The sequence below is a fragment of the Larimichthys crocea genome, chromosome VII (genome assembly GCF_000972845.2).
Source record: "Larimichthys crocea isolate SSNF chromosome VII, L_crocea_2.0, whole genome shotgun sequence".
Taxonomy (NCBI): domain Eukaryota; kingdom Metazoa; phylum Chordata; class Actinopteri; family Sciaenidae; genus Larimichthys; species Larimichthys crocea.
In genome coordinates, this window is record NC_040017.1 from 23,060,457 (window position 1) to 23,076,058 (window position 15,602).

At 42.0% G+C, this 15,602-nt stretch overlaps 1 protein-coding gene across 4 annotated transcripts in view; it reads right to left on the reverse strand.

Annotated features, from left to right (window-relative positions):
• Window positions 1-15,602, reverse strand: part of nbeab (neurobeachin b) — a 185,000-nt gene that overhangs the window by 89,904 nt on the left and 79,494 nt on the right. For 2 of the 4 annotated variants that reach the window (XM_027280396.1, XM_027280395.1), the window contains exons 29-33: window positions 14,566-15,004; window positions 8,535-8,692; window positions 6,942-7,065; window positions 5,114-5,241; window positions 822-883 (exon numbers count right to left, since the gene is read on the reverse strand). In XM_027280396.1, coding sequence (XP_027136197.1) covers window positions 822-883; window positions 5,114-5,241; window positions 6,942-7,065; window positions 8,535-8,692; window positions 14,566-15,004 — 911 coding nt within the window. Of the gene's footprint in view, window positions 1-821; window positions 884-1,502; window positions 1,521-5,113; window positions 5,242-6,047; window positions 6,168-6,941; window positions 7,066-8,534; window positions 8,693-14,565; window positions 15,005-15,602 lie in introns of those variants that run through there. The other 2 variants (XM_027280394.1, XM_027280397.1) reach the window with 2 other exon arrangements.

Here is a 15,602-nt window from a genome sequence, read left to right on the forward strand (position 1 = left end):
GCTGGCTGCCTCATTTATGTACATTTTTTTTTTTTTTTTGGAGGAAAGCCCCTGAATAATGGCCTCCATATAACAGCGACTGAGCTTCCTGCAGAAGAGGGCTTTGGACTGCGGATACCACAGAGCACTCATAGTGGCAATCCACCTCCTCAAGGCTCTGGCCCTGCAGTCTGGATCCACAAAGAGGCACCAAGTAATGGCTTCCTTATGGGCTTCCCGACGCAAGACTGATGGGCTGACAGAAGGTATGTTAAATATCTCCTGTTCTAACTGCTACATCGGGGCTTTGACCTTCTCTAAAACACGGGCTTAACAAGAGATTCAGAGGGTCAGCTTGGAGGTGATCAGTCACTTGCAGCGTTGCATGAGGTGGGGCTCGTTCTCTGAAGGAGGGCTCGGGATTAAAGCTCTGGGGCGTAGTGAGAAAGTCAGTGGATTCTCAGAGAACTGTGTGTGTCTGTATGCCATCGCTTGAGGAAAATCTTACAAAAAAACAAAAATACACTAATAAACAAAGCTTCAGTGGAGATTTAATAACTTGTTCTCTGATATAAGGCAGTACCTTTAGCATATATATATATACACAGATAGTGTATATGTAATATGTTTAAAATATATCATTCAGAGGTGAGGGACCATGTGTAATTTGCAAGATGTGTGAATTTATAATTATAGAAACCAGCGTGTAACAAATCTGCACATACTGTTGACATAAAACTATCGTGAGAACCGTAGTGGAGAAGGATGGGACCTCGTGAAAAAGCCAAAAAGAGGCTGGGAAAGAAAGTTCTGAAGAGGAGGAGAAAGAAAAAAAAGCTCACCTGAGAACAAAGCAGCATGACGAGCTCCACCACCGAGGTGCTTGACTTCATACACACCAGACCTGTAGAGACAAACCAGAGGAACAGGTTTAAGATATTAACCATTAATTTTATTACTTACGTGTTCAACGCGGAATACCCTGCGGGTATAATCAGTGGTTATTTTATTATTTATGCAGCAGTACAAGATAATGCTTTAAAAAATAAATACTCTGATTTCAATTTCTGACATACGGACTGTATAAAGTCCAAGTATAGTACTTGGATGGAGCTGTATTGTTTTTGGCATGAGGAACATTCTAAGCAGCGTGACAAGCAATTTGTAAGCCCCCCTAAATTGTGCTTCCAATTTGCCCATCACAAAACTGCAGAAAAATAAATAATTTGCATCTGCGCGGAGTAGCTGTGCTCCGAAACAGATGCACACATGTACATGTGAGTGCCGCCTCCACACACACACACACACACACACACACACAGACACACACACACACACATCTACCTTCACACTTTCACACGCACACACTCACAGAAGCGAACACAGACATTCACAGCTTCTTCCCTCATCTCCATTCTGTAGACGGTGAGCCGCAGTAGCCGACAACTCTCTAATGAAACAAGGGCAGGTGTGAAAAGCTCATTTGCAGAAACAATGGCTGCAACTGGTCTCGTATTCTGCACCTCAAGCTCCTTCTGTTGCACTTGGCGGGAACCATTAAAGGCGTAGTCATTAGTAAAGGAAAGAATGCAACTCTCTTGGACTCATTATAGGCTGGCAGGAGTAGAACTCTGTACCACAGGGCGGCCATTGTTTCGTGGATTGCGGGCTGTCAATCAGAGGAGAAAGCAAAGTTCTTAATACTTCATTTAAGATCTAGAACAATAAATAACAGTATGCATCATTGTCAGTCAGGAAATAGTGCACATTTTCTCTCAAAGATGAATGTTTTGAAAATCCTTGGAGAGTGGGAGTGACAGTGTGAACACAGTTCAGAGGGAGAAACACACACGCCACACTGTATACCTCCTGACATATGCAACAGCATCCCTGTCATAACTGCACTGTGAATAAAATGTTAAATTTTGCTTTAAAGCAATTTTTTTTTTTAATTTACATCAAGATGTATTTTTTAAATTAAAAGGAGGAACCTGTCCAAATGTTTAATACAGAGACTACAACAACAAAATATAGATTAATATAACTTGTTATGTTATATATATATTATTATATGTTATTATTGTGTTAATAACATTCAATGGACGTAGTTTTGCTTCTACACAATGTAACACGGAATGCAAAATATTCAGAACACTGGATGCATGGATGGATGTTTCACTAGCTGATTCTACATCCATCTCTATTCATGAGCAGACACTGTCCAAGGAAGTGTATTGTAAATACTCGGAGAGGATGTGACCCTTCTCTTGTACGCAGAGTGCCACAGCTGACCTCTTGTTATAGCTGTGACATGCTGAGCCATAAGTCAGTCCAGTCTGACACATGAGTCAGGTGGCCAACTGACCCTGGCCTTGTGCTGGTAGACAAACTAAATGCATTCTATTTAAACACGGACTGCCAGTCCTTTCCTGTAAACAGGGCAGGGTTAAGGCACGGGTGAATGTGGCATTGTGGGGCAATGTGCCGGCAGACTGGGCCACTCAGGGGACAGCAAGGAGCAGGCGGCAGGCATCACAACAGCAGCAGTGTTCACACACAGGGCTTACCCACCAACTCCAAGTGTAAAGCTCAGGGTGCACTCAACATAATTGCCGCAGTGACCACATGTCTTCAGGGAGGGGGTGAAGAAATAGGGTGAGGCAAAGGGGCACCGGGGGCACAGGGGGGCTCGACCCCGGGCAATCTAGGGAGTGATGGATGGCTGGTAATTACTAGTAAATGGAGCGCCTTTGCACTACAGCACAGTATTTCAACTGTGAGCCTGGGAAGGGCCAGGAAGAAAAGGAGAAAGAGAGGGAGCAACAGCAAGAACATGAACACACACACACACACACACACACACACACACTGCAACTAGGACAGACCTGAGAGGGGTTCAATAAAGTGAGATTTAAAAAATTTAAAGACGTGCATGTGATGAGTCTGTTTGTTTTTTTTGATAAGCCTCCTCTAATCCACGTCAGGGAGCACTTTTCACAGACCCAGACAGGGTTAAACATGTCTGGTGAAGAGCACTGAGGCCCGAGCTGTCTATCTACGACCTTGTTTGTGGGGTTACACTCTCAGCTCAGCTCTGGTTTGTCAGCTTGGTCAGTCTGCTGACAGACTTTGAGTGAAAGGGTAACAGACATATTCACACTTGTCAAGGCTTTGCTACCTGATTTTTCATTCCATCATTCCCCTGAGCGTGAGTCAGTAGCCTTAGCCACATGTGCATAGCACACCCACATGGTTGTTTACATACACACACACACACACACACACACACACACACACACACACACACACACACACATACATACATACATATCATATATATATATATATATACTGTATGAAATGGAAATATTTTTAAAGTGCACTTAGTGATCCTTCAAATGTTCTCCTAATGACTGTGGACAAGAAGTTAATTCATCATTTCTACATGATTGGTTTATACAGTATCAAATAAATACATGAGCATGCACAATTAAAATTTCAGATCTAGCTGCTTCAAAACAAAAAAAAAAACAGCTAAACAACACTAAATATAGTATTTGATGTTTTAACATTTAAACTTTAAACAATGGCAGCAATTAAATAATTTAAAAAGGTAACTGGCAGCGTAAACCGTATGCTCAGGAAAGTGGACACGTGTCAGACAACTTCGTTCAGGAGCCGACTTTAATAAAGTCACAGGAGTGCATTCTTCCAGCCTGCTGTCATTCTCTGCAAAGACTTCTGAAACTAATATCAGTTGAGCTTACAGTTAAAAGAAAAGAGTTTGGCAGTGAGAAAAGGCAGAGATATGATTTCACTTGCAAACTGCAAGTCAAGAGACTGGAGGCCACACACATATATTCCACACTGTGTCTGCAGACACTCACAGTCACACACACACACACATACGCGTGTGCTGGCTGAGGTGGCAGTATGTTCTTGTGAATACAAGCCAAAACAAGCTATGGGAATAGAGTGGCAGTACACACGCATGCCGGCAGACAGTCCCTGAGGTTAGGCACGAGCAGCACTATGAGAGACTGCCAACCTGAGGCCTGAGGAAGGCACTGAGAGCCTTCACACAGCCACCAGGAAATAAGACTAGAGCCCAGAGTGGAGTGCAGCAGAGGGATCACACACTTTTGCAAACACTGTTCACCAACCATAAATACTGTATATGCAGTGTGACTGCTGCAATGCTGTTTAAAATTAAATTATGAGGCTGTTATAGTGAAGACATTAATCCTGAAGCCTGTTTTATTGTGATGGAGAGTACCAAGTCTGCGCTGAAACATCCATGATTCCAGGTTTTGCTTGCAGTGCTATATCACTTTAACATCAACAAACCATTATTGCATTATCTGTAAGACATTACTGAACATTTAAAGAGGCTGCGGAAGCCGAGGGTTCGAATCCGACCCGTGGCTCTTTCCCGCATGTCATTCCCCGTCTCTCTCTCCCCACATTCCCTGTGACTCTTCAGCTGTCTCTATCAGAATTAAAGCTTGAAAAGGCCAAATATACTTCATTTTACTTCCCATGTAAGTGGATTTGGATTGGACTGTGCAGAAAATTAGCTGGATTCTTTATTGCACAGAGCGGTCACTGTGCTTCCAACGTAAATAGAGCATAAGCTTTCAGATTTTCCTACGATTGCAAAACGTCCGACAGAAATCACTTCCCATGAGTTCATTCTGAAATTTAAAAAGAGACTGCGTATGAAAAACAAAAAACACCAAGCACCGGGGTGATATGTGATCTTAGTTTTGAGGGCTAAAAATATCACTGACACAAGGCAAAGGCCACCAATTATTTCAACATGTATTTCAACTTGACATTTGTTGTGACTGTGAAACACAGATGTTTTTAAAAATACCGCATCTAAGAATATTCCTCAATGTGTGGAGTGAATCGCGAAGAAAACAAAACATAAATAAAAAACATCACAGGATGAATAAAAAGGGGAGCAGATTTAATCAGACTGTGACAGACCCAAGTGTTTGTGTGCAAAATAGTCACTCTCCTGTCAACACCTACAGTACTACTGTGTATGCAGCCATCTACGAGGCAGCCGGTGGGGTACATACAACGGTGAGGTGTTTGGGACAGGAAGAAAAATTTACAATATCTGTACCTTCTATGAGCAGCTCCTGTCCATGGCTGCCCAGCAAGGTGCGCGACAGAAAGGGTGCAAAGTCCACAAAGGTCTCTCTCAGCAGGGGTGCCACCTTCTCCAAGGCCCTCTCCAGCTTCGTGGTAATGCTGCCAAAGAAAACACATTAAGACAAAAGTCAACCAAGGAAAGGAGGAGGTAGCATTGTGCCCTTTCACCAAGGGTAAGAGAGGAAAAGCCTCACAGTCAACTAACTGTACACACAGTTAGCGTGTACCCAGACTGAGTCCTGGTGGATGCAAAGGGTAACCAACAAATTTCAAACAAATGTAAATGAATGCAAACGAAGCCAGAGATCCACAAGAGTATAGCTGCTATCACTGGAGATGTAAAGATTTTAGAAAAGAGAATATGTTGTTAAAAGCACGTTAACACGTATTTTCTTGCATTCAAAGAGGATTTCTCACCAGTTTGTTTGCATTCTTTTTTTTTTGTGACACGTTACCGGGCTTTCACATGGGATCACAGTTGTTCAGCACTGCACAGGGAAGCTCCTTATCTTCTACACACTCACTACATGCTGCTGTCTGACATTATCTAAGCACCTCAGAGAAACTGTGAGGCTGGAGTCATGCAGCCATACAACGCAGGCTGTATACAAGCAGAGATACGAGTCAAGCTACAACATATCTCTGCGCCCCTATGTGTACACACACACACAGATCGTGGCAACACGAGGAGAGTAGTCGGCTTGTTTTCCCAGCTAAGATGGGCAGAGAGCAGCAGGATCAAGAGAAACAGAAAGAGAGGAGAGGAAAGGTCTGCCTTAGGACTTATACAAGTGTTCCCTGTATGTAGTGTAATCTGCTTTCCAGCAGCCTGGGAAAACACAGCAGAGGGATGACAGACTGGCATGAAAAGCAGGGTGCAAGGTGGCTAACATAAATGCTCTTGCCTATGACACTGGCCTGCACCTCTGGAGGCTGCCTGTAATCCTGTCAGGGAGGTTAAGGGTTTGAGCTCAGGAGGTGTCAGTCCCTGGCGCAGTGGACAGTGGTCCACTTCACAAGAGGCACTGAAATAGAGAAAAAGAAATGAAACCAAAGGCAGCGTTTGCTTTGTGCTGTTTTGTAACTTAACGACTGGGCTCATAAATGAATCAGAAAATTATAATTCTAAATTCAAATCATATTTAAGTGTTATTTCCAGCAGACCAGAGCAGGCATCTAAAATATAAGTTAGGCATCAGCAGGCTCTGCAGCAAGATAGTACTATCATTGACTTCACAGTTACACTAAGTGATGTCGGTTACTGCTGCCATGGCAACTGAATCTCTGTTCCTCCAGCAGAAAACACTGAAGCAAAGAGAAAGAGAGGGAGAGAGAGAGACTGTGGAGAAAGAACCAGGCTTTCAGCAGTCAGTGGGAAAACAGGACTAAGGACCTCTGTCACAAACTATTAGATCAAGTGAAGAAGATGAGTCAAGGTCACTTCAAGTTATACACACAGAAATACACAAACGTGCACAAAGAATTGAGGAAAACTTTGCTGTAGTGTTCACAAAAAAAACAAAAAAACACTTTTGTTTTGATGATGTAGAGACAAAGGAAATGTCTGAATTGGTAAACCATTGTTCGTTAAAGGTGAGTGTGTCATCCGTCAAATCATATCTGGTGAAATAAATAAATATGTTCAAACGAAAAACACAGTTTAAAAATATTTAGAGGGGAAAATGGATTTGAAAGCTTCGCACACAACTTTGCGTGCGAGTAGTCACACAATTTAAATAAAGTGAGTTTACTAACACAGGAAACACAAGCATGTGTGTACAGAGAGGGCTCTGTTATACCTCATGTTTTCTACTGTGTCTTCAGGCATGGGGGCCACCGTCTGCACGGCCGGCAGATTCTTACTGGTGGCTCCGTTGACAAAATTGGAGGAAGACGTGGTAGAGGGGGCCGCATCAGTGGGTCCTGCAGGGAAGACCGACAGAGGCAAGCGACATTAATGCAACGCAAGAATAATTATAAATATGTATGCCTTTAATAATCCAGTTAAATTAAAATTAAATCTAATTTAGAATAATTTTACAGATGAATTAAGCATTTTTAATACTACTACAGTTACGTTGTGAAAGATTAAATCTAACACTGAATCTTAAATATGATTAAATGATGTTGACTGAAATTACATTTCAGTGTGCCCTCCAGAGGCTGTAAATGTATGTAATGGCACACAGAGTGAAATAATTGAAAGAAGAAAAGGAAGAAGAAAGAACGGGAAGTTACAAAACCAGTCGCAATCTGGCCCCTGACAATGGTCTTCAGCAGTCAGCGCAAATTTTTAACCACGTCAAACAAATGAAAACATGGTAAGAGTGCCAAATCGTGCGCCAGATCTTGAACTTAATGTGCACCTAAGCCGGGTTGTCCGAACCGGTGCCAGCAGCAACATATGGAACTATTTTTCTTACTAGGAGGACAAAGAGAAAGATTTAATCGACATATCAAAACAACATCCGCATCAAATTTCTTACAAATTGCACTCAGTTTTGGTATCAAAGTCAAAATTAGGGCATCGTGACAACAGTATGTTAAAGGTGAGTCCTGACTCACATCTTCTTGGCAGCAAAGTATAAAATCATTATAACTGTCCTTGTGAGAGGTTAAAACAAGAGTGAATGAGATCATGGGGTTTGGGTGAGAGCCTGTGGCTTTAGCTGAAAGCACACTTTGACTTGGATACATTTTTTACATTCCTACAGAGGGACTCGGAGAGAAGAAGGAGAGTTTTTTTTTTTTTAACGGAGCACATTAAAAAGGTGTTAGAGCTCCTAATGGTTCTTGGTGTTAAGTGGGTCCTTTCAGAGGCCCAGGCTACAGGAGCCCTGAGGTGGAACCGGCTCAATGCAGCAGAGCCCAAGGAGAAGCAACGTGACAGCAGGGGGGGAGGGAGAGAGGGCATGCAGTCAATCAAACAGGAACACACTCCATAGGAGAGCTGGTGTAGTATTTTTTTTTTTTAACTATAACCGTAAAATGTGTTTTTATTGTATAATTCAGGGGGATTAAGATTGTTTTTGGTTGTATCAGGAGGAATTCTTAGTGGCTAAAAGACAGCAGCCTTTATTTGGCAGTGCACTGATTGGCACTATAGACACCAATGGGAAGGTAAAGGGGGCCATCTAGTGGTAACAACAAGCTCCTGCACAGACATACAGGATCACATGATCCAGCAGAGGGAAAAGGCTTTGTTTCTATTCTTGGAACGGCATCACAGAAAGAAAAGACAGACTGGGTCATTAAGATGAACAGTAATTACTCAAATTAAGCGCTCTCAAATTGCTCTAAAGGGGTATTATTAAAGATGAACCGCTTTACCAGAGCTGAATGTGGTATTTTATCTGTGTAAGTATATTCCAGTGACCTTGTGCATGACCTACCTGTGGTATTGATCATGCTTTTGGGGGTCGCAGAGGCAGCAGCAAAGATGTTGGGGGTGCTGCCAGCTGTCAGCCCAGCAGAGGTGCTGCTGCTGGTTCCCACTGTGTTAACTGCCAGACTGCCAGGAGAGGTTTTCTTCACCGGCACCACCACGCTCCTACATAAAAAACACACACACAATATTCTTAATTCACACGCGCACGTCAAAACTATACCTTCAAACAGGTGAAATATTATTAAATAGAAATTCAAAATCTTAAAACTATACTGCCGAAGAAAAAATGGCAGCGGAGGAGAAAAGCTGAAGGTTGCTGGTTTATGCTGTTTGTATCAAAGTGCCCTTAAACCACTGCAACCCCTCCAGGGTCCTGCAGTAACTGCAGGTGGCAACTGTAGACTCAAATTGTAAAAACATCATAGAATTATTCATACAGTCTGATTTATGTCCCAATAATATAAGACTGGGCTTCTGTGGGTGAAATAAGCTTCTTCAGTTTAGTCAAAAGGTCATAACAATATAACAATAATTAGGAGAAACCAGTCTGGGACCAGAGGTTAAGATAAAGTTAGCCAGCTAATACAGCGGGTAAGCTGTAGGACAAAGGTTGTCATAATAAAACTGAACAGAGGCTCTTCATAAAAACATAAAATCCAGGATTTGCTTGACTTTCGAGTCACTTGTTAACCTTCTAATCCTCTTTTCTGAAATACCCCCAAACCAAAGAGAATAGTAATGACCTTCATTGTCTGTTACTGCTCTCAGACACAGCCAGCTTGAGCATGCCCAGACGTTAGTCAGAACATTCGGAAAGGTAAACATCCTGACCTGTAGCTCCATCTTTCAGCATAGCGCATACAAACACACACACACACACACGAGTATAAAGTAAATAAACCAGAGGGCAAAAGGCCAGCCATCCAGCTACTACATGTTTCCTTGCATCTGCTCTTGCCACTGTTGACCCTCTACTGCCCTCTGATCTGCTCAGAAGAGCTGAAAACATCCCAGACTCTAATGAGAGGCTCTTCTGGAGCAACTCGGCAGTTGTTACTGACATGCATTTGCATAGCTACCGTCTGTGTAGAACAACGGCTCATTGAGCATTAGATTCAAGACCTTTCTATTTGGCTTTTGCTCTGTACAGGCATCTGGTTTGACAGAAAGTGCGTGTACAGTACAGTATCCGTCCACAGATATATTAGGGTATTTGCAGTATTTCAGCTGTTTTACTTTGTCTATAGACGTTAATAGATAATCTATAGAGCGCATGTGAAAATTCATGCGTATCACAAGGTTGTGTCCTCTTTCACCTTTGTTGTTCACATTGTATACTAATGGGTTATTCATCAGACTCTCATCGCAACAGCTTCAGCAACTGCAAACTACCCTAGTGTGTGCTGAAGGTCATGGTCTGATGAAGCCAACAGAACCACATGATCTGCAAAGAGCAGAAGAGTTATAAAGAGATCCCACAGAGGACGTGTTGGTCGTTTTAAATCAAATTCGAAATCCTCTTTCCTCTAAGTGCTCTTTCTACAGCTCAACAATATCCCCAGTCACAGTTAGCAGTTCCTCTTTGCTCAGCCTGAACAAAGTTCTGAAAGTCCCAAAATCCTACTTCATAGTCTCCCCGGACTTCCCTCACACTTGTGTTTTGGCTTCAGTAACCACCAGAGCTAGAGCCATACTGGCCTCCTGGGACCTGTCTACTGCTTCACTAGACCCCAAGCCCAAAAGGCCTCAAGCTTCACTAGACGTTTTCGTATAACAGGTCTGTCTCGAGGTCTTCACCTCTGTTTGATCCACCAGCTGGTGATCAATTGACAGCTTTGCTTCTCTCTTTACCCAAGTGTCCAAGGCATGTGGTCTGCTGATATTATCAAAAAAGTCTGATCATCAATCCTTGATGTTCCGGGACAAAGTAGTAGTTTATGAATCACCCTATGTTTGAACACCTACTCCAACACAGCAAGGTCGGCCACTCCCTGGGGGCTGATTTATCTTAGGAGACCCTACAGAAGCTATTACCCCCGGTAGCACAGCTCCCAGAAAGCCAGTGTTTGAAAATGCTGATTAATATTCCATGAATACAATCTCTAAAAGACTATAAGACCATCACCTCATTGATAGAGAATGAGGGGAATGCCACCTTAATGCAATCAATTTCCTTGTCGTGAGCCAGAGACATATTACTGAAGGAATCATTGATTGATTGATCAATACTGGATTACTTCTCACACTAGATAGAACCCTATCATATCAAACCATCTACTAATGTAGATATTCCCATCTCATATAAAACGTTCCTAGCAAAGTTGACACACATAACTTATAGTTTGGTGTAATTACCCTATCATATCAGTTTTTAACCAGTTGATGATTCCATATATGACATAAAAAAAGATAATATTCCCAAAGTATCGTCACACTGATAGGGAGTCAGAGTGTTTGATTCTGTAAAATTTTTAAAGATAGATGAGACTTGAGGTTTAGGAAGTTCGAGTAGTGCCTCAATCTGCTCGTGAAGTGAATAATCTAGGACTCGTGTAAGTACAGGGTGATTTCCCCACAGAGATGAGGAGAAATCGCTGCGAAGAAATTGGAGCATGTCTTGTGCTATTTTGAGGTCCATTTATCCACCGTTTCAAATTATGCCAAATATAAATATATAGTTTAACTGATTTACTTCTCAATCATTCACCTTTCGATATATATAGAATAAAAAGATAAAAGACTGAGTGACTTCTGTCGACTATGTCTAAGAAAAGGAAGTGGAGGACATTGTTACCTGTAATGACAGTAGATGGGTTTTAATCCTGCCAATAAAAAGCAAAAGCAATACCATCTAACAAGTTTCCAGAGTTAGAGCAGTCTGACTGGTCGAATGCTCTTTCAGCATTAACTGATAACACAGTTCTTCGTGTGGTTCCTGGTGGTGAATAATATATGCTGATTGTAAGACGCTGAAAAACAACTCCTGGGAATTTATCAATGAGAATGTGTGAGCAGCAGTTTCACTTATATTTGTAGATCTATCGTACAAAAACATCACATGGTGCTAAAAGAGAGAGGGACATAGCTCATGAATGAAACATGTAAAGCTGTGGAGGCTCGAGATGAAAGATACACTCGTGACCTCATGTAACAGCGAATGAAAGCGCAGACACACAACTAACCCACCAGACATTTGTTCACATACAATCAGATTGACCAAGGATTAAGGATGATGCAGTGAACTTGGCCCTGGAAGAGCTCCCTGTCAGGAAAGAGAAGGAAAGCTCGTCCTTATCAGGTTTGCAGTTGGCCTTTGGGTTTGTGAGGGTGCCAGATAATGTCTTGTCCAATCTCCAGCAGTTACTCTGGGTGACACAGGCCAGGCCTCTGCTCTGTCACGAGCTAAGCCTCCTGTCATCTGAAGCAAATCCCCAGATATCCTCCCTCAACTAAAAACAAAACAAAACAGACTTTTAGTGTTTTATGCTGTTATTACTGTAGATATCCACAGTCGATCTTGTAGACAAAGTAAAGCATACTGGAATCCAAGGGAAACAAAGCTAACTTGGCCTCGATGTATTTCAGGCTTTTCGGTGATTTGTGTTACATCCTTTTCTAATGTACAACTTATCGCCTTCATCAACAGAATAATGTTTCATGTAGCAGATTAAACAGCTCTTTTGTCTCTCTCTATGGATATTGATATGACGCACTGTTGCCTGGCTAACAGGCACAGAATACCAAAGACAGTAGTAAAATAACGTTTTCAATCTTAGCAGATAAAATCAACTCAATCACGCAGGGAAGTAACAGTGAGTCAGAGGAATGCCTTGCTGAAATATCATTACCTCCAGAGATAGCTGTGTTCTGAAGAACACTGTTGAGAAGTATCATTTATTCAGTGGATCTTTGTGCTGCTCTCCTCTGTGAAATCTCATTGACAGATATCAGAACATCACTAGCATGTTTTGATTGTCAAAACAGGGCATGAATCTAATCTTGCTTTTTCAAGTTTATCCAATTTCTTGCATCTCGCAGCAGAAGCCTGCCTGCTCTTGCACATTTGGCATAGCTGAAATGTTACATTAGATCTACAGAATGTTGATAAAACATGAACCTCTTTAAATGAATAATTCATTAGCTGAGCGCTCATGAATCATGTATAGATTATCTAGCGCATATTTTATTAACAGGATTGTCTTAATTGAGTTGCAGAGAATAAAGCAAGGATTAATCTTGGAATTAATATTAATGTGGTCTGTGGCTGTGGGAGATGACAGCGGTGTAAAATCTAACCAAAGAAATGTGATGAATCTAGTCCAATAGTGCTTTATTCTGGACTACAAAGATAGATACAGAGGAAATGTGCTTACATTCCGCCTGCAAATTCAATTAAAACCAATTATCATTGCTCTACATCATGGGAAAAATCAAACATGTAAGGACAAACAATATTTCATACTGTAAAGCTAATTTGAAGATCTTTTGGGAACGAGAGGGGGAAACGAAGGAAGTCAAGGATTAAAGGAAGATAGGGTACTTTATTCCCATCTGGTCAAACGGAAATCTGGATGGTGAGCAATTTAAACCCCTCCTCTATGAAAGACTTTGGTAGAGGCCTCTTGGTCGTCTGCCTCTGTGCGCTCCACTTTAAGCCAGTTTTTCTCTCCTTTTTTGATGTTGTCACTCCTAATCTATCGCCACCCTGACAGACAAATGAAAGGCCTGTCCATGTCTGGCAGCTCATTTCGCTGGCAGGTGGCAAACAATTAGACACAGCAAATGGAAGCTGGAAGGGGAGTGACATGAAAAGCATGAGACATAGTTGTATATGTGGTCAGGAGGGTTTGTGTGAAAGCATTTCAAAAATAATACACTTTGCTGTGGCGACTCATTTCAGGCTGCCAGTTCCCATTACGGATGTGAGCGGTGAGGGTGACAGGGCTGGCCGTGGTGTGGCGTGAGGCCGCTTCTGTTTAATCTGTCATCAACGCCCTGGAGACCCCCACCCTCTCAGCTGTCCTCTCACCACATACTCCTCCATCTTCTCCTCTATTCATCGGGCTCACCTCAGCAGCAGCAGCAGCAGCAGTATGCATTAAAAAGAAGGGGGCCCCATTGTTCCCCCTGACTCAGTGTGTCCTCTGCCATCTCTCTGGGGCCTGGCAGCGACTGCACAGACACACACAAAAACTCTCAAACAAGTCAGTAGTGTCCAAAGGGGCAGGAGGCATTTTTGTTTATGCTTACTCAAATTACTTTCAGTAAAAAATTGTGATTTTCAAAAACTTTACTAAACATAGAGAACAGGAATTAGAGGGTAACTGAAGCTTGAAATCCCTGCAGTAGCAGGTTTGTAAACTCCCAAATCCAGACAGATTACTGTGTGGTTTTATCTAATCCGGGAATGTAAATAAACCGCAGCAGTGCCACAGTGCTTCAGAGACCTTTCCAAACACAGGAATTCCAAGCTGTGGGGGATGAGTACAATACAAGTGGCCTCAAATGAATAATGTTTCCAATACTGCTTAAAAAAACCTTAATGGTATACTGGATGACTAAGATAAACCCAGAGGATTAACATCAGCATTTCACGGATGCTTGAGTGATAGCACATACACACAAACACACACATACACCCATCTTTCAGGGCATGAAATGAAGTGGCTGGCTATCCTCAAAGAAATGTAAACATGATAATATACAGTTGTCTTATTTTATATCATCACAGTTTGTTTTTGGTTTCAACAAAGTTTGTTTTACTTGTTCGGAATAATACAAAACTCGAGCATACTAATGTCACGTTGTAGTTGACTGTAATAACAAATCCTGTACTGTATACTTAACATTTGTGCTGACCATTTCAAAAAGTTGCATAGTTTAGATTTTAATTGTATTTTCCCCTTTACTTCAGGAGATTCATGGATTCCACTCGTCGCTGTGATGTAACGTGGACGTGATTTGTGGTAAAATGGCTACACACACACACACACACACACACACACACACAAAAAAAAACGACGATGCTTCCTCACCTGTCAAAGGAGTGAAACTGCATGGGTAGCATCGCCTGGGCCTGGGCCTTGGCAGTAGGGTCTGGGTAGCACACAGGCTCCACCCCGGCCTCCATGCCCTCCACTGGAGCTGCCACGAGGCTCTTCAGTATCTCCTTGACATTGATGCCTCTTTTGGGCTGGCTAATGCTGATGATAGAGGAGGAGGATTTCAGCACCTCTATGCTGGGTGATTCAGACAGACTCTCCTGGGACTTCTTCACCTCTGAGGACAGTGTCGATATGAGCTCACTCATGGCATCTGACCTTCCCGCACTGTGGTCCAGGTCAGACCCGTTTAGGATGCTGGCTACCTGCTCCTCTCCGATACCAGAGTCTGTGTGGGGCAGGGAGCCTTCCATGTGGCGGTCTTCTAACTGTGCTGGATGGTCCTTACTGCTGTCGAATGCTAGAGGTGTTTCTGTAAAACACAGGGGGCGACAGACAGAGAGTACAGTTAGCCACATACAATTATTTGTACCCTGATAGCAAATATGACAGTTTTACAGATAATAATTCAATTTTCTATTATAATTTAAAAAAAAATACAAACACTAAAAGATTAAACAAGCTCCCAGAATCTAAAGTGAGATCTTCAAATTTTTGTTTTATCAACAGTCCTTAAACCCAAATTTACAAATTTCTGATATGAAATAAATCCTCACATTTCAGCAGTAAGCACCATCTAATGTTTGGTGCTTTTGTCGGATTAATGAGTTCAGTGATTAAATGAATTCATAAATATTGTAACAGAATTAGTCTACTCTAATTGTATTAAATTAACACAATATTTTTGTGGTAGGAAATGGAGACTTAAAACGAAATGTTTTGACACCAATACTCATCAATAAAACTGCGTTTCAAAGCTCACTTTACATCCAGAGTAAATTTAGCATGTGAAGAGAAGAGAAGAGCCATGTGGCAACGCGTCTTTTTAGATCTCTATCCAGAAGCTCTGATCCTCCGGTGAGATTATCTCTCAGTTATTCTCCTTCAATGCTAATAAAACATGAATCCCT